Source organism: Pomacea canaliculata, linkage group LG12 (genome assembly GCF_003073045.1).
Source record: "Pomacea canaliculata isolate SZHN2017 linkage group LG12, ASM307304v1, whole genome shotgun sequence".
NCBI lineage: Eukaryota > Metazoa > Mollusca > Gastropoda > Architaenioglossa > Ampullariidae > Pomacea > Pomacea canaliculata.
Genome location: NC_037601.1, coordinates 14,764,119 through 14,783,151, shown reverse-complemented (window position 1 = coordinate 14,783,151; position 19,033 = coordinate 14,764,119). Strand labels below are relative to the sequence as shown.

General features: G+C 35.4%; 2 protein-coding genes across 4 annotated transcripts; one reads left to right on the top strand and one right to left on the bottom strand.

The window, feature by feature from the left end:
* Positions 1 to 1,086: 1,086 nt before the first annotated feature.
* On the bottom strand, positions 1,087 to 11,194 carry LOC112577203 (FAST kinase domain-containing protein 1, mitochondrial-like). 3 transcript variants are annotated; one of them, XM_025260214.1, is made up of 13 exons: positions 10,303 to 11,194; positions 7,839 to 9,163; positions 7,478 to 7,654; positions 6,022 to 6,303; positions 5,344 to 5,433; positions 4,828 to 4,989; positions 4,459 to 4,590; positions 3,917 to 4,064; positions 3,077 to 3,215; positions 2,673 to 2,788; positions 2,287 to 2,374; positions 2,045 to 2,159; positions 1,087 to 1,827 (listed from the first exon to the last, which is right to left on the bottom strand). In XM_025260214.1, exons 2-13 carry the CDS (start codon positions 8,889 to 8,891, stop codon positions 1,681 to 1,683), a joined length of 2,649 nt encoding a protein of 882 aa, XP_025115999.1. In that variant the 5' UTR covers positions 8,892 to 9,163; positions 10,303 to 11,194; the 3' UTR covers positions 1,087 to 1,680. The 3 variants fall into 3 exon arrangements, with proteins under 3 accessions (XP_025115999.1, XP_025115998.1, XP_025116000.1); XM_025260213.1 differs by having other exon boundaries at positions 10,193 to 10,350; XM_025260215.1 differs by lacking the exon at positions 1,087 to 1,827 and having other exon boundaries at positions 2,673 to 2,786; positions 3,076 to 3,215; positions 10,193 to 11,194.
* Positions 11,195 to 11,327: 133 nt separating this feature from the next.
* Positions 11,328 to 17,935, top strand: LOC112577204 (39S ribosomal protein L38, mitochondrial-like). Its single transcript, XM_025260216.1, has 8 exons — positions 11,328 to 11,512; positions 12,725 to 12,877; positions 13,398 to 13,606; positions 14,939 to 15,057; positions 15,567 to 15,722; positions 16,140 to 16,276; positions 16,811 to 16,898; positions 17,250 to 17,935. The coding sequence occupies exons 1-8, from the start codon at positions 11,356 to 11,358 to the stop codon at positions 17,458 to 17,460; spliced, it is 1,230 nt and encodes a 409-aa protein (XP_025116001.1). The 5' UTR covers positions 11,328 to 11,355; the 3' UTR covers positions 17,461 to 17,935.
* Positions 17,936 to 19,033: the final 1,098 nt, after the last annotated feature.

Sequence of the window (19,033 nt, the reverse complement as noted above, 5' to 3'; positions counted from 1 at the left end):
TCAGAGGTACGGGGTCCAGACGACTGCAGTATATAGCCTTATCATCTCCGCTTTAATCTCTCAGTTACGTTTTTCCTTTTAAAACAAATATTTATGCTAGTCCTCTACTGAGAAGCTACAGCTGTGGTTTGACTGATGTCTGACAACTAAAATGCCTGAGATCGCAAATCTTAAAGATAATAGCGAATGCAAAAACTACTAAGCCCTCTTCCATCTCTCAACTTCCTATGCCTTCTGTTTGTCATCCTTTAATATTGCCCCCTCGCTTTTTTGTAGGGGAGAGGGGGAAACCCCTGTTTAGTTGGTAGAACTTAAAAAAATAAGTTCACAGACCTTAATATTCGACTTTTTTTAAAAGTCATCGAGGATGTGAAAAAGTCACAATTGAAAGAGCTAATTTAGAGCCAGAAACTGGGCAACAGTTAAACGATTTGAAACGTTTCTAACAGCAAAAACTAAACCGAACATTCCACGACCAAAGAAGTAAAAGAAACCAAAAAGTCCCCTACACCAACTTTTTTTGTTTTTTGCTTCAGCAGTAATTTTCGTTATTCCCATAATACTGATACATGGTTTAGGGTTAGCAATTACGGCTAACCTGTAAGTGTGGACAGATTTGTATTGCATATTTTCTATTGGAAGTAACGTAATGCAACGCCATTGCGCTGTCGTGAACTCTTTGTAATGAAACCGTAATGGCAGGGTAATGATGTACATTATCTTTGATCCTTCCTTACTATGGAAACGTTGGCTGCAAAGACGGCTATGTATAGTTATTTGCAAGTCACAAATTGCACCATTTTCCCCCCTAGATGTTACTCTTGTTTTTCGTTTTCTGGAGAGCAATGTACAGTTACTTTTTTCCTCTATTTTTCTAAAGATTCTATATCCTCCACAGATAAAAAACAGCATTTTACTCGAAGATAGAATAATAATAATGGGAACTTACAACGCGTAGCATCACGACCATAATAGATTGCACTCTCTGCGCAGACCAATAATGATAAAAGAAAGATAACAGCCAGTGGACAGTGAAGTACCCACACAGCCACACCAACTGTAAATTGCAACAGTTCTGGAATCAACTGACCTTAAAGAAACACTTTAGTTGCAATTACATGAACAATTACAGGTTGTAGGGGCAATGAAATGTTAAAATTTAGGTAAAGAAAAAGGTAAAACAATCTAAAATCCTCAGTTTAGTCTTTAAGTTCAGAACATCTGCAACATTGCAAAGTTTTAAAAGAAGCAATCTGAAGCATATCACTCTCTCAACACACGGAGATATATGCACACAAACATATAGTATACAAACAACCATATAAACGGTGCTTCTAAACATTTTTAAAAACAACCAACCTGATTCTTTTTATTGTTGTATAACATATGTAGTATACAGAATAAGCCACATTCCTAAAGTTATGTATTATGTCTATTTTACTTTGTGGTGAGTTGGAGGCTAGTCATTTTGCCTACGAAACCACCTGAGTCAAATTGTCCCAGCCATGACCATATAGCAAAAACAACCAGTGATTGTTGTCAAATCCAAGAAATAGAAATGACCAAAAATAAGCATGAGCTATATGATACTTTTGAATGTTAGGAAAATACATATCAGTAATAGGACAGTTAGTCTAAGCTCATCAAACATAATTAAGTATTCCCTATGGGGAAGCCTCTTCAATTTTGTGATGGCGATGACTCCCGTTGTGAGAATAGCTCCTGACTGTGACCCTTCTGTTCAGAACGAAATATTTTTGACCGCACAAAGTCTGCTCTTGATGTCCAGTCAGAGAGTGCCATAGAATTCCATTCATACCTTGAGACCTGCCATATATTGCGTAGAACTTGTACATAACAGATAAATCCTAACCAAATGGCCTTACTAAAATTACTTACTTGAAAAAAATTATCAAAAGTTTATACTGGCCAAACTTGACTGTAAATGAACATATGGAAGGGATATACAACCCTTAGAAACTCCTCTCTGTACACTAAAACAATGTAATGTTTATAAATAGAAAACAAGATTGAAAATAGTCACCTCTTCCACGCGGTATCCAAGAATCTCCAGATGCCGACGATCACGAATATATATGCCTCGACGATGTTGACTGTTGCTACATAAGTGTTGGTTCAAGATAAGCTGAAATGCCACCCTGTTCGGAAAAAAATAAAAATAAAATAAACAAAGGAATCTAAATTCTCTACCACAGGACTCTGTTCTAAAATCATTTGAAAGATATCCCTGTTGTCTAAGAAAGACAAAGAATGAAAGCGAATGACCTCTCATATTGCATGTCATTGGAATGCACCTGCTGAAGAGCACTTTTTGCTACTGGTTTGCCATCTGCATCCAGTACAACTTCAAAATCTGAAACACAGTATATTTATCTGTAGAAATGGACAAATGATGTGTGTTTGTATGAGTTTATACATTTTCAAATGTGTTTCATACATTCTAATGGATAACATTCAAAAGTCAGATTAAAAAAGAAAACTTTTCAACCTTTTGCTTCTAGTAAACTGTTAAACACAAAGTAATAATGATTTTTTGTGTGTAATTTACTAATTATCTTGCTACTCATTTTAAGTTCCAGCAGAAAGTTCTGCTTAAAATGCATAAAGACTTATGTTAATCAGCTGGAGCAAGATGGGATATGCAGACTTACTGATAGGGTGGAAGTATGGACTGTAGACATTCTTCTGGATGTAGTGAGATCCTCCAACAACTTCGCGCACAATATTCTCTGCCTCTTCAACAAAAGGCCAGATCCTTGGAAAATCTGCATTTAGAAGGGATGATTAACAAAATGAAGAAAAAAAGAGATATGAACAATGATGTAGGATGTGTAAAGACCCAGGCAACCAATGCTGCCAATGACAGCAAATCTTTTTCATAAAGATAAAAAAGAATAGTTGCTAAAATATAAAACATGAATTAAATTTCTCTGATGGATGAAAAAAAATTAATTTAGCTAAGAAAAACAGAGTTAAATCAAACTATCAAAAAGAAAGTCAATCTTCCAATACAAAAACCAGCCAGCTAAGAATAATGCATTTTTTTCTTCACACCTTGATTCTAGACTTTTCTTCCTGGTCTTCGCAATAGTGCTGGTGGAACCATGGCACATCCAGATGAGGACATTCAAGGATCACACTACGATTTAATTGCATCATAATGTTTTTCAAAATGAGCTGCCGGTCAGGTTCCGCTGTGCCAAACATAAGCAGTTGATGATTACCATTCAAGAGCATATAAATGCAACATTTAAATTTCAAATGCAATTTTCAGCATGTGTGTATGTGTGCATATTCAATTATGTAGTTTTTGGTTTTTAATGCAAATGTGGCAAAACATGGAATTAATATATAAATATATATATAAAAATATATAAATACTGATATTAAAGCTCAATTTTCAGGAATCATGCTGAAGTTGTTGCCACAAAAAGAAAGCGATTAGTACTCCAAAATATAAATAAATAAAACATTTTGAATAGTTGAATGCTTGTGTAAATTAAAAAAAAACAGCCAAGGTACCTGACACTGATTTTTAATCTTTTAGATTCATTGACTTCCTCTTCGCACAGCCAAAGAGAACCTCATAATTACACCACAAAGATTACTTTTATATACAAAAAAAAAAAAAAGATTACAAGAACTTCCAGGTCAGAATTTTCATAGATGGTGTGATGCTTTCCCCTGAATGAACAGTATAAAGTTTTTATTCTTTACATACTAAGCACACTTTTCAGGTATGTTTTGAAGAGAATAAAAGTATATGCATGTTTACAGAGTCCAAAGCACAAAAATGTGGCAGCTATAGAAAGCAATTTGAATCTGATTCTGTGACTGTTGATTTTCCAAGAAAACTGCACCCATAAGTGTTTATTACATATTTTCACACACTTACCCTCAATGATGCGGTCTATCTCTTCTAGAAAATCAAATGTAAATATTTGTCCAAGAACATTATCCGGGAAGATCTGCATTATACTCAAGTAATGAGCAAGGAAGACCTGGCCAAGATAATTTTCTGCTTTCATAGCATCTGTCAAAATCTGAAAGTAGAAAACAGTAAAGAAATTCTATTATAATAAAATATGGCTGAGTGTAGAATGAATTTGCACTGTTATGGTCTTTCTTCAATAAATTTTAGGTATGCCATTTCAAGAAAAATAAGCAGTTCTGCAGCAAGTTTTATGCATTCGTAGTACACTAACTTCCTCAAGTTTTAACAGGCAGAGTTTACATTGTGGCATTGTACCACTTTCTTTAATGAAAAATTTATTGACAGTCTGAGCAATTCTTTCAAACACTTCCAGGTAAACGAAGTCTCCACTTTATGACTATTGACTCAGTAACAACTTTAAGAGAGATATATAGATATATTCATACATAGCTACAAAAAAAAAAAAATTATGAGCACCACACATATAAGTAGATGTAACTTGCCTGTATAGTACAGTCAGCAAAACTGTCAAAATCCTGTGGGCGATAGCCAGCATTTGCTAATACACTGACAAGGTCAAGAACACCAGTGAAACCAACTTCTGGGATGTTTTTCTTCATGTACTGAATCAGGTCCTAAAGAAAATTTTAATACATTTTAAAGACAATCATGCATATTTTTAGCTGTTATGTTTTAACATATACAGATTCTATTACTTTGATGCTACAAGTGTTAAAATTATAGCATTGTTCTGTGAATTTATGATTTTTTTGTATGAACTTTTTTATTATTCCTCATAGCAAGCCAATAAAGAATCATTTTATTACAAATATCTAACAAAGGACATTCAAGACTGGGCTGAGCACACTTACTTCAAAAACCTCAGGATGGTAGTAAGGATGTGAGAGATATTTGAAGGCCTGCACTGTTTTCAGATAGTCATGGTGTGTCATCGCCTTTGTCAATCTAGGGTAGTAGCTCATGATTTGGTCAAGCAACATGAAGTCTTTCTTCTGCGATTTGATGTGCAGACACTGATTCCCACAAAAATATAAATAAATAGGTGCCTTAAAAAAAGGTTAAAAAAATTCACTCTACTTGTTCTTTGGCAAATGAGAGTCATGTCTGTTATGTCATAGAAAAACCAAAGGAGGCAAGAACACAGAGAAAAACAAGGTGAAAACGACAAGGACAGTAAGAGTAATATGTTGTCTTCTCTCCCAGGATGAACACGTATGACAAAGTAGCATGTGGCCACAGCTGGCATGTTTAACACAATCAATATGAAAGAATCCATGCATATGAACTATGAAGATGTTTGTATCTGTGGGTGCGAACTGTATAGGAAGAATTAAAGGCTCAAGAAATTCCACAAAGGTTTAACAAACCTTGATCAGATGAGCAAGCTGGTTAGCCTGAGTGGCACTCTCTATCTTGCCCAGTATGTTTTCCTGGATATTAGCACGGATTTCAAGCACCTGTCAAAAGACCTGTATAAATAAATAATTGCAAATCTACACTACTGGATTTTTAAAAAAAAAACCAACTTAGATATAAACATGTAGGTTTCTCATTTCCTAATCATAAAATCATCATAGACTCTTTGATTGAAAACAATCAACATGGATAAGAAATCACTACCCAGCAATTCTTTTATGTATGCTCCCATCTCTGTAAACAATTAGCTTATTGTGTTTTGATACTAAACAATTGTTTTATTCTCCACACACACACAATATCTGATCTGTATTGCTTTTAAGCATAAGGGATTTAAAAAACACCTTTGAAATGCATATTCTTGTAAACTAAATATGTAAAGTTTTTTCAACAGTAATATTTCAATCACTACTTGTTCAACAGAAGCACTTTAATCAAATTCTGTATGATGTAGGACACTGGATAGCAGGATGTGTTAAAATGAGCTTCGATCTAAGCTTTAAATGTTTTGCATACCAAATGATTAAACAACCCTAAATAAATAAATTAACAAATCTGATTCAGAATACAGCAAATGAATCATATTAATCAACTACAAGCGAGTTATAGTCAGAATAAGGAAGAGACACCTGGTTGTGCAAAGAACGCAGCCATGGCCCTTTCATCTTTTCGAGGCCACTAAGAATAAGAAGTGTATGCGAAAGGTTGCATCGTGGAAGAATGGTGCTTAAACATTCCATCAGCATGTTTGGAATCAATGTGCGGACAGTTGGGAGAACGAAGCATGCAGTGATGATGACAAATGTGGAGTCAAATCTTTGGCGGCTGGATAACAATTTCAGAAGCACTTCTGCTATCTTTTGGTTGAAGACTGCATCAAACTCCTGTCTTTTCCTTAAGAGGCGTAGAATCTAAAGAAAAAGTTAGCTGCATGAAGTAAAGGTTTTATTTCTCATATTCCTTCAGTTTTCCTTTCTTCACTATTATTCTTTACACAATGTAGGACCATTAAGCTGCGGTCAAGTAATCCGTGAATTCGCTTAAACCGCGCAAAATGCTTGTCAAACACTTAAGACAGGTGTTGACAGCTGTCATTTTAGCATTTCGAATGTCCGTGATTGACATGCCATGCACTATGGGGGATTAAATATTTAAATGCTGCCTTATAACTTCAAAGAAGCATTTATAGATGATTAGTCAAATTCAAATAATGTTTTCTCCACTCTGAGCGTAAGCGTTATGGAGGCCGCATTGTAACTAATTCACACCTTACAATGCTACAAACTTAATCTGTGGTAAATCAAAAACATTTATTTTTCATTATTTATTGTAATTTATGTATCATCAAAAAATATTTAAGCCATGGACCACCTAAGCTGTGATTAAGCAGTTTGGAGCCCTATCACCACGGCTTAATGGCCAAACACTATTACATATATATGGTTCCCAGTCACTTAATCCCCAGACACTTCATCCCCGGACACTTCATCCCCAACGCTTCATCCTTAAAATGAAATTTTAACTATAAAAATTATGAAGCCGGCGAAAAATTTAACTGAAATTCAAATAATTATCTTCATATAAACATCACAATAAGTTTTACAATTAAAATAAATATTGAAATACATTAATAATATTTAAATCATGCTATTAACTTCAACGTCATTTGAACCTCTACAACATTAGTTAAAGTATTTTAATTGTAAAACTTATTGTGATGTTTATATGAAGATAATTATTTGAATTTCAATTAAATTTTTCGCTGGCTTCGTAATTTTTATAGTTAAAATTTCATTTTAAGGATGAAGCGTTGGGGATGAAGTGTCTGGGGATGAAGTGTCTGGGGATTAAGTGTCTGGACACCCATATATATATACACATATTATAATAATAGCAACATGCAAAGCTTAACATGTGCCCTTTAGAACAATAGTTTATTAAATAACCTGTAAGATTCTTAGTAACTTAAGTTCTTTTCATTCTTGCACTTCATATAAAATCATTCCATTCATCATTCCTTATGGTATATGATTCAAGATATTTTTTTTTCAAGTATAAAATTCAACACAAGCCATATCCTGTTACCTTAACAAGACGAGTGATGTACTGGGCAATGTTATCAATGTTCTGAATCACCTTCCAATGAAACAGCGCCATCAACTCTGGATCATACAGCTCAAGCTCCATGATACAGTCTGCTAAGTTTGAAAGAATCAGAACATCTGCATCGTCTATGTTCTTTATCAGCAGCTCCGTAATCTCCTGCATCAAATCAAGTTACATTATGCATGCAAAAATCAGCAGATTATGAATTTTAATGCAACAAATAAACTACTATCATAAGTTTTACCACTCCTGTTTTTTCCACGTTACAATGACAATGATTAACAATGATGATGATAATAATAATGATGACAAATTAGATATGATGAAGTAAGCACAGTACCTTCTTAATATCTGATGAAGAATTTTGAGTGAACGCAAACAGCAGGTTGGTGATGTGTCGAATATGCAGTGGCCTTTGCTTGCCCCGAAGGAGATCCAAGCTTCTTATCTGCATCTTAGTCACCAAATCACCAGAGTAACAGCCAAGCCGCTTGGCATTGTGGCAGACTTCAGCAATGTGGTGGCTTTCCAGCAAGTCAAAGTCTTGACACTCATCAAGTGCCTTCGTTGCAGCCAGACGAATTTCCTGCAGTAAATTTTTGCTAATTCTGAAGCTCACTTTGCAAACAAATCTTAAGTAGGTTCCCACTGTATTTATGCCCAGGTCCGATGAGGAATTCATTTTCCGCAGTACAACTTTCACACAGGCCTTCAACAAGTCTGAGCTCATGTAGGCTGCTATGATGGGTACTGTATTGCATATGTCATCGATGGCAACATCTATGTCTTCAAAATTGTTATTTTTCAATATTTTATCAAGTCTCTCTACAATTTTACCTGCTAAAAGAAGATTCCTACTGTCTAGGCCCTGCATAATGTATGTCAATTTACGAAGACTTGGAATGTCTGCAGTAGGAATAAAATCATAACACTTTGTTAGCAAAACAACCACTACTGGGTCTGACTGGTCCAAGCCACAGTGTAACAGAGATAGCAGAATTGAAGGACAATGCTCTGCAGGAATCTCATCCAAATTCCTAAAAATGGTGTTGTAGATGGCCTCAAAATGTCTATGCTTGTACAACGTTTTCCTCAGAAGGCTATTTCGTTGATTATTCATCAAAATCTGCATATAAGCAATGATATGGTTTTCAACATGTAGCCAAGGTAGCCAACCAAGATCTGCATACATAGCTGAATGAAGTTTGCCAGTGAACGTGACAACTGACTCAGGTGTAAATCCTCCATTCATCAATCTACTGTGGTAGTCATTGAAAACCTCATTCACTCTTACATACATTTCATTTCTTATGGGGGAGTGTGAAGCATTCTGTACTGTATACAAAGGGAAGGACTGCAAAGCACATTTCTTAGGTAGTGCCAATGATAGCATGTCAAATGATTATGAATCTGGAAATATTTGTTGTGTTTGGCTCTAACACAGAATTTTAAAGTATCCTGAAGCTTCCCTGGTCGACAAGTCTTTAGTAAACCAAAGCAATGCTTTGTTCTCATTATGAAAAAGTGCCTGTACATGGTCTTTTCCAAATAATGTCACAGTCTTCAGTGAGGGTTTTTTTTTTTAAAAGCAGAACAGTGCTGTTAATTTTCTTCTTAAGCTCTTGGTTGTTCCTCCTTCATCATCATTTCTTCAGAGACTGTTTACTGTAATAAAAAGAAGATTCATCAAATGTACACATTTTTAACATATTACAAATTGAATAAGGGTACGTATTTCCAAAAACAAGCCATAATAAGACAACACAAAAAGACAAAAGCTTTTTACAAATCACATAATTTTATCCCCAAGCCTTCAATAGTCTTTTTTATGCTTCATTTTTTTGGTGATACAAAATAACTAATAAAACAGCATCATTAACCTATTTCCGCCAGAACCCCACCCCACAAAAAAAAACCCAACTAAATCTTGCTGGCATTTCAAAGTTGGATTAGCTATAAACAAGAAAGGCAGTTGGAGTGAATTAGTACAATGGTTAAACATATTAATTAGTACATATCGCATGTAAAAAGTACAGACTGAGGAGTATAAGAACCCAAACTAATAATTAGGATAAAGTAAAGGGTAGGGATTATCGTATTTTACATCGAGTCGGTAATTAATCATGGCAAAGCAGCCCATCCTATAAAAAAACAAACAAACACAAAACAGGTGAAATACAAAGAGAAATAACAATGTCACTGAGACAAGATCTGAAGCCAAAACACAAATCACAGTGGCGTAGGAAGATGCTCGGCTATGTTGGGGGGAGGGGAGGAGACTCCATGATGACATTCATATTTTTGTCCCCTCAGTATCATTTCTGGTTCCTAAACCACTGGATCATCACTATACGATACGCTACCAGGCTACCATAATAATATGAAGTAGTGCTAATAGTAGTAAGACACGATTTGTAAGAACTGGTAGTTTATAGTAACCGAGTCTGTAAGAAGTGTCCCTTCTCTGACCAAGTAATAACGTTTTTAAGTCCCTTGTTGTTATGCTTTAAGTTTCAAATCTGCCTATTTACTAAAGCGTAAAAGTCTGTTATAGTTCATCATGAAGCATACAACTAGAAAACAAATATCATAAAAAAACTAAGTTAATTCCTTGTATTGTTGGATTGTACAAAAGTTCTGCAACTCGATCAAAATGTCACAGGACAGTAACACGAAACGTTCACCCAGCAGTACCTGAACAAGTTCCTTGTATTGTTGGATTGTAAACAAGTAGCTTAACCATGTTTCTGCAACTCGATCAAAATGTCACAGGACAGTAACACGAAACGTTCACCTAGCAGTACCTGTATATTTCCAGCGTCCTCGTGGGTAGTTTAAACAAGGGAACCTACTCTTCCTTCTCCCGAACGAGACAAGGGCTGCTATGAGCATCTGTGGATCCACGAACTAGTATCCGTGGTGGATTTGTGTGGATTTTGTGGCGTAGATCGTTTAGACTTTTGACCACAGACATTACATAACGGTCATTGTTCTGACTCTGTGAAGTTACAGTCTAGTTTGTGACATTTTCTTCATGTACTCTCACATTATAAATAAATCAAGATATGATTCAACCATGTTGATGTAAGAGCTTAGTGTGTTTATTATGGTGCTTTAGTTATCCCGGTGGCCTAATATGTAGCGTGTGTGTTGGGAAGGGGAACTAATACCATTAAGGGTCAATCATCTTAGTTTTTAATTAGTGTGGGATGATAGTTATGTCTCAGTTGTCATCTTCGTCTTCAGAACAAAAGACAACTTCCCTAAAGTAAAAAAGAAGCACAAATAAAAATATCTTCCTCAGGCTTGTTTAAGACATTCCATTTATTGCAGCATTGTCCACCTTCTCGTAGATTACTTGCTTTCACATGAACATGCCTGAAAGTTTTGAGCATCTTTTGTACGTTAATTTGTTTGATACTGATCCCAATATGCAGGAGAGCCAGAGAAGGATAACCATAATGAATATTCAGCTTCGCTATATTCGTTTGCTAGACAGCTAACAATTACATACACGTTTAAAATTACTGTACAAATCAGATAAAGCTGAGTTTTAAATTACTGTACGCTCACAATCAAGGATTGACATAAAGTCCCTGTATTTAGGAGGTTGTGACGAAAATAAAACCGTATTTCATGTTCGGTGAAAATTTCGGAATACAGCCCCCCCCCTTTTTTTTTTGTAATCATGTAAGGAAATCTATAATTAATATCAGACACATGGATGATTATTTCTATAAAATTTAGAAAAGATTCAATTAAAATAATTGTTATTTACTTGATTAAATTGCTATGTTACTGAGCAAGTTGCATAGCTTTGAGACCATGATTTCGCATTTTTTATTAACGACACGAACATGGCCGTGTCCGCTAACGTTGCCTGCAAAGTTGCGAAGCAGGCGTTGTTGCAGTGTCGTTGCATACTTTCAGTTCAACCGAGAAGAAACCGCCACAAATCAATTTTCAGAGGAAAGTGGCCAGAGGAGGCTAAAACATTCCAACAGCGCCTAGATGGTAACGCTTTAATATTTGCAGATTCAAACACGGGTCAGGCATTCAAAGGCTGAGGAAGGACACTATAAATACTTGATTCAGTATATCTGTAATGGTTTACTATTGAATAATAATAATATTAAATTAAATTAATATTTAAATAATAATAATAAAAAACCTCACTGAAGTTGTATTTGTACACACGCACCTGCACACAAAATGTATGGATGCATTTACTAATATGAACTCTTAATGGCATGGGTTTGAAGAAAAGGAATATAAGCAGGTGCCGAGGTTGCTATCCTTATACACTTATTACTTGTCGCAATATATGAGTAGAGGCATTGTGTTTGACATAAAATAACAGACATTATAAAAGCAGATAATGCAGAAAAGAAAAATTAAAAACTAGAGAAATGTTGTTACAGAAATCACAGTGTTTCTAATAGAAATTGGTGTTGAAGATACGGGTCTTACTATGAAAGGTTAATGTTCGGGAGTTCCAGATGGGGCGTAGGCTATTGAAAGCATACCTAGCCTTGTTGATGTGGCTTTTGATGTCATCATCTGCTCCACAGTCCTTGTTGACTATGCTTCCCAGATATGTGAAGGGGTTTATTTCCAGGATGTTCTCTCCTTGAAGTTGGATTGGAAGTTCCTGTTTGTTTTTGACTCTCATCACTAGATGCACACAAAGTTGTCCCTAATCTTTTCAGGTCACTGGGATATGAGGTGTTAGAGATCTGAATTTTTTCAGAGCCAGCTTTTATGTGAGGGCTGTGCCTATCCTCCCCAACCCTCTATGGAGTCAGGTGCCCATTCCTGACTGCTGGGGCCAAGCTTGTGTTGAACCGGTGTGCCTCGGGTTTCAGACACCATTGCTCTAATCACTCAACTGTTTGCTGTGCATTTTGTGATTTATATGTTGTGCTCTCACAACACAACTATCTGCTGTGCATTATATAATTAATATGTCGCAGACACTGATCCACGAACTTACTGTTCCCTGTTCCTGTGAACATTACCTCACCTTAAACTTTACACAGAATGTAATAAGTAAAATTTTAGTTTTTGCTTCAAGTTTATTTATTAGGAAATAAAATATTTATATTTAATTAAATAAAGAAATAAAATTTTTTCATATTTTGGTGTCTTTTGTTAAAATAATGTTAAATAACATTTTATATGTAATAAAAAAAATATATATTTGAAAAAATATGCTGTTTGTTTCAGAGTTGAATGCCAAAGACCCTGAACTAGACAGAGCCATAAACATTGGCTTCCCTTTGGGAAAAAATTCGGGTGACAGAAGTAATGATGCTAAAAAACTGCAGCAGTGGATCAAGTCTAAAACCTCTCTAGAGTCAGCTGCTCGGCTTAGACATTGTAGGTTCTATTCAATGTGGCTGCTTGGCTACTACCACCAAGGCTGACATTAGTTTATTTTACACTTACAGCAATAGATTTATACAGTTTCATGATATATATAACCTTTTTGTTAAGTTATGTAAAGTATTATTTTTCTTCTTTAAAACTGAGTGGAGGCGTGGGCAGGAGAGTTGATTTACTTAAAAACTACTTGTGCCAGAAAACTTCATTTGGATAAATCAATTGTTATCTGCTAAATGGTACCAGAATGTAAATTGTATGCGTATAAGAGTTGAAACAATCATCTTTTAAGATTTTAAGAACAAAGCTAGCTGTTGTCTTATTTAATCTTTTTCAACTGTGCAGTAATTTGTAATGCTGTTAGGAAGCTTAGTTTATCATATATGTGCACATTCTTGAAATGTAATGATGTTTTAGCCATGAAAATTTTTTCGATTTTACTGTTTGTCAGCATTAGAAATAATTTTGTTGGTTGTTAAATTTTAACCATGTTTTCCATTATTTTCCCTTTCTGCAGTAAAGCTTGATCTGGAAACTGTGAAAGAAAAATGGCAGAATGAGAAAGGTCCTTCTCATCTCCGGACCATTGCTGAGCATTATGGCATTTTTGATGATTTGTTTGGCAGTGCCTTTTTCTACAACACAAATCCACTAACTGTTTGCTATGATTACGATGAAGAGTTTGTAACACCAGTGTACTATGGAAATAAAATACCCCCTGCAGAGGTGAGGACCCTCTTTGTTATTAGTAAGATTTTGTCCCCTTTTTTTTATTGCAAAGGGATATATTTTCCACTTTATGCAAGGTTACAGTGTGAGTGACAGTTTGCCATTTATTAAATTTTATAAGCTGTTCACAACACATCACTTTAGTAGAATGTTGCAATATAAGTGGTAAACAATTTTATGGTCTAGCATTTCATTTTTCATGTCAGTAATGCTTTGATCCATTTGAAATCCACAGCTGCTGAGTAACTTGTTCACTCCATTACTTGATAATCGTCTATTTGATGGCTATCCATATTACTTTTTGTACCTAAGGTGGTACATAAAGCATCCACTAGAAACCTCCATTTTTGTCCGCAGCAAGTTTACCCGTGCTGTTTTAAGACAGTTTCTGGTCCTTTATTTCTCTCTATACTGACCTTCGGCATATTTTTTTTGGCTGAACATGCTTTCTCATGTCATCAGCTGTCCCATGAAGGGCTATTTTGGGTGATGCCTAAGGTTTCATTCTGCACACATGCCAAAGCCATTTCCATCTTCTTTTATGGATTATGGTTGTCATAATTGTGAAGCTGGCCTTTGTAAGGATTTCTTCATTAGTGATTGTGTTAGGCCAGAATATTTTGAAAGTTTTCCTTAGATATTTGGTTTGAAAGGTCTCTAGTTTCTGCCAGATTTTTTGCTGATATCTTCCAGAACTTACTTCCATAGAGTAAGACTGAAAGGACGTTGAAAATTCTTAATTTTGTCTTCTTCTTTAGGGCTTTCATCTTTGGAATTTCTTTTAGAGTGGAAAAGGCTTGATTAGCTTTGATGAGTCTGTTTGCATCTTGTTCGGTATGTAAATTCTTGGCCTCTACTTCTTTGTTATCAATTGTACAGATGTAAGTGTTCAATGGATTCCTCTTGTCTTGCTGCTGCTACATGGCAGTGAAAGTCTGTATATAGTGCTTCTATTACATTTACTATTTTCTGTAATAGCTCTTCATATCTGGGGTAATTTGATAACACAGCAGTAAGCACCTGTCACCACTACAGTGAAGGTTAGCTCTCCTGGGTTCAGATCTTGTCTTGTGCACGTTGTTCTCTCTCTGCATATGTTTACAGGACCGTTCCTTTGCCACGATATACCTTTTACTGCTAGTTGAGTGTTAAAAACCAGTTCCACACTACCCCTTCCAGAACCTCCCATCCCTTTGTTTTATAATTATATTTTATAGAAAATTTTTGTTTTAGTAACAGTTGTGTTATTCATAGTGGTTAATAATTGACTCTATAAATAGAGTAGACGATTTTTCTGCAAGCATTGGTGATCTAATTTTCTTGGAACAGGCAGCTGTGCATCCCTTTATAGACTATAAAAGTGATGCGGAGACTCTGTGGACACTGATCATGTCATGTCCAGATGGTAATTTGCAGCACAATGACAAAGAATGTCTTCACTGGTTTGTGTAAGTATTTAGTGTTACTTTTGTCTCAAAAATGAATTCCTATTTCACAGTATATTTTCAGTATGGTGTTCTTCATTGTACTTGATGAACATCTTCCAGTGGCATGAGAAATAGGCCAGATGTGTTGTGGATTTTATGGCAGTTTAAATATCTTCACCTAATCTTGCTTTTTAAATAGCAGTTTCTCCATGGGATACAAGCAAGAATGAAGAAGAGTTATGACTTTTCATTCTGGTAGATTTATTCTGAATTTGGTTTAATTACTTTAGCTCTTTCAAGATACTTAGAAGAACACTTTCTTGCCTTGACATCTGGGGACCAATAAGATAGCATCTTATTTGCTGTGATTATCTCAGTTTTTTTCAGTCACTTCATTTGGTTGGTCACCATATTAGAATTAAATAGTTAATGTACTCTGAAAAATGCTGACTAGAAAAGTTTGGAAATGGATTGTTTGTTCAGACGAAACGCTTCATTCAATATTAAAATATTGTGGTGACTTATTTTAGGGGCAACATTCCAGGCAGCCAAATTGACAAGGGAGAGACTGTCTGTGACTACCTGCAGCCATTTCCAGTCCGAGGAGTTGGGTATTTACGGTATATCTTTGTTCTCTACAAACAGAATGGCAAGATGGACTTCAGCAAATTCAAGAAATCTGATAGGTATGTGAACAAGGGAATGTTAAAATTTAAAAAAAAATATTTAGCTTGAAAACACTATAATGTAGCTATTGCAGTCTGTCCTGAAGGTCCTAAAAAAAACTGCATGGTGAAAACAAGATACCCATGAGCCTGTGGCAGTGTGCTATTGATGAGCTTGCAAAACTATCCTGCTATTTTTTTACTGGGAGCAAGTTCCAGTATGAGAGCTTTCATTGGTTGAAAATGGTTCAAGAAGACAATCTTTTTGCCAAGAATGCTGGGAAAAATATCATGAGAGACACTTTCATCCAAAATCCAAGTCAGGAATTAGCATTAAAGACAGGAAACAAGCAGCACCTTAGCATCATTCATTTATGTTCAGCCTTACTATGTTTTCCAGATTTTCTTGTTTGGTTATTTTAATTTATTTTTTTGCAGCATGTCTCTTCAAGAACGAACCTTCAGCACACTAGAATTTTATAGGCAGCATCAGGATAACATTACACCAGCTGGACTTGCATTCTTTCAAAGTCGCTGGGACTCTTCTGTACGGTCAATATTTCATGATGTGTTGGGTAAGTGATGAATGTCTAGAACAGGTGAAGATCGTTAGATCATTTGGAATTGGTATGCCATGCACGTGAAACAAAACAGTTTGTGCTATGCTGCATGTAGTTGCTGCATGATCAAAACATTTGCCCCAAATTTTTTACTTTACACCTTTAGTTAAAACTGTTGGAACTCCATCCTTTTGATTGCTTTATTTTATTTTTTTTTTCAAGCATGTCAAGCCAGCATATGGCATAGAAATTTTGATGGCATTTAGAAAGAAGTTCTTTATTATTAATAGATTTTACTTACTTTCATCATGTTAGAGTTTGAAATCAGTAGATTTAGATTATAGTGTAATACACAGTCTGAACATAGTCTATACATGGTTGTTTCTCTGTGGAGGGATTTATTGGCTGTTTGCTTTTTCCCCCCCTCAGAGTAATGTCTTTTACATATATGCAGATATAGATCATTTTGTACAAATGATGCTCACTTTTCATTGATGTTTACTAGATATTTAGTAAGTAAACACGTTTCTTTAATAAAACTGATTTCAGGAATTCCAGAACCTTCCTATGAATTTATTCGCCCACCCAACTACCATCCACAGCAGAAAAGATACCCACACAAACAGCCTTTTAACTTGTAAGTTAAGTGAAAAGAACTCCTTGCAAGTATTATAATTCTTCCTGCGTAACTGTGGTTCTGTGTTTGCAATTTTCGAAAAGAAATATAATACCCTATAATTACATGCATTTCTCTGCAGAGCTTATTGCCTCCCTTGAACTGCTATAGCTTAAGTTATTTCTTTCCTTGATAATTTTGGTAACATGAATTTTTTATTAGTGCTTAGGTAGTATTTAGCAGTATGAAGTGAACTTTTATCTATTGTCTGCTTGTTTTTGTAGCTGAAATGAAAGATTGACTTTTATGTAATGTTTTAGTGTCTTTCTTTATTTTCATTGTTGTAATAAGTGTATTTTTTATGCTATTAAGGTACCTAGATCGCTATCGTGATGTGAAAGACATACAAGAAGAAGTGCTCAAGGAACACCTCAAGAAAACAGACCCATTTCAGCCCACTGTAGAACCCAAGTACCCTAACATCTATCCTCATGCTGGGTACATCCCATCATGGCTAAAAACGCGCATCCAGAATATGCGATTTGGTAGACATCAGTGGAAACACCTGAAACCTGAGGTTTGAACTTGCAGAGGGGTCAGCATAGACTGTGATGATTGGGTGTGACAGAATATTCTGTTAGTGCATGAATGAAAACAGTTGATGCTGCTAAAAGCAGAAGAGTCTAGTGGCCAAGGAAATTAAGGCTATGCATATAAAGAAAAGAAGTTGGATTTATCAGCCGAAAAATGCAGTAAAGTGAGAATTATTTTATCAACATCATAGAATGGGGAGAACTACTAAGTTCTACTTGTGGTTTGTGTTATTCAGGTTTTTAGTTTTAGGCTTGTGGTATTTGGAGAGCCACTGGAATGAAATAGCAAAGATTGTGTTAAGATTTTCCACCTATTCCTACACTTTTCAAAAAGAGATTAAACACCATTGTGAGGAATTTAGTTCTTTAAAATGATTGTCTTCCTTTTATAAATGTTTGTTCTACAATCTGTGTAAGTTTCTTGCCTTCTCAAAAAAAATAGACAATGACAAGAATAGTGATGCACCTTTTGTTTTTCTGCTGTTGTCTTAGTGCTGGCATGTGGTTTGTTTGTGTTATTCACGTAACTAGTACAAACATTTAACAACATCAGATAAGTTCACGAGTTATGTGAACAAAATCATTTATTAGTAAAGTATACAAATATTGGTGAAAACCATCTATAACAGACAGTTTTAAGAGTGAGACAAAACTATCATGCAGTACAAATATGTGTCATGCCATTTTAATCAAGGGGTGAGTTGTTATTAAAACTGATTGCAACTGTATAGATGGAATAATAAATAACACTTAAATTATAATTGAACATTACCTGCATGCTTTTACTACAGGCTGAAAATGAAGCACCATGCTTACAGTTATGAAACGGTGGTAACATTTTCCCAGGGTTAGAGGCACATTGAAGAGTCCTAAAATTGAAATAGGGCACAGACTTAAAAAATTGTCTGAAATCTAGAGGGCCTTGTCTTGTACAGAGTCCACAGCTATACCTGCAGAGACTACAGATAAGCAAGTCCTGGGAAGGGATCTCTACTCATGATTATGCTGCCAGGTTTCAAATCAAACATGAAGCTTGTGGGGAAGGATAATGTCTAGGTGCTGAAAAATTACTTGCCAGCTATAGATCCTGCTATAGTTTTCACACTGTGGACTTGAATGACCAACATTGCAATCTGTAATGTTTAATTGGGTGTTATTCGAATTGGCTCCATAACAGCATTCTCACCAGCTAGGTTTTATTGGGAAAAGAAGCTGAAGTCGACAGCTTGGCCTCCAGGACAGTCCTTTAAAAGATTAGTGATCACATTTCTACGTTTTGTTAGGGTCTTTGCATTGTGTGCGCATGATGCAATATATGTGTCAAATTACATTCACTAATGTATTAATTACTTGGGCCTTTTAAATAATTTTTTTTATAAAAGGCCAAATAATTCATCCATTATATCTATAATTCCCTTTCAGAGACTTAAAAAAGTTTGTGTTGGAGAGTGGGGGAGAAATTCTCCATAAAAGTTGTTGGCGATAAAGGCAGCATGCATGTCTTGACCTTTCATATTACATTTTATATGAGCAGGTCGTCTTAACGGTGGAAAAAAATGGGTT

Excerpts from the sequence above, each read along its gene's own strand:
- LOC112577203 (XM_025260214.1), bottom strand. The coding sequence starts at position 8,891 with ATGCTATCATTGGCACTACCTAAGAAATGTGCTTTGCAGTCCTTCCCT. Across the intron at positions 4,990-5,343 it reads AGCTTGCTCATCTGATCAAG|TGTCTGCACATCAAATCGCA; the intron begins GTTTGTTAAACC and ends TGTGGGAATCAG. Across the intron at positions 4,591-4,827 it reads ACCATCCTGAGGTTTTTGAA|GACCTGATTCAGTACATGAA; the intron begins GTAAGTGTGCTC and ends AATTTTCTTTAG.
- LOC112577204 (XM_025260216.1), top strand. The coding sequence starts at position 11,356 with ATGGCCGTGTCCGCTAACGTTGCCTGCAAAGTTGCGAAGCAGGCGTTG. Across the intron at positions 16,277-16,810 it reads AATATTTCATGATGTGTTGG|GAATTCCAGAACCTTCCTAT; the intron begins GTAAGTGATGAA and ends AACTGATTTCAG. Across the intron at positions 16,899-17,249 it reads CACAAACAGCCTTTTAACTT|GTACCTAGATCGCTATCGTG; the intron begins GTAAGTTAAGTG and ends TATGCTATTAAG.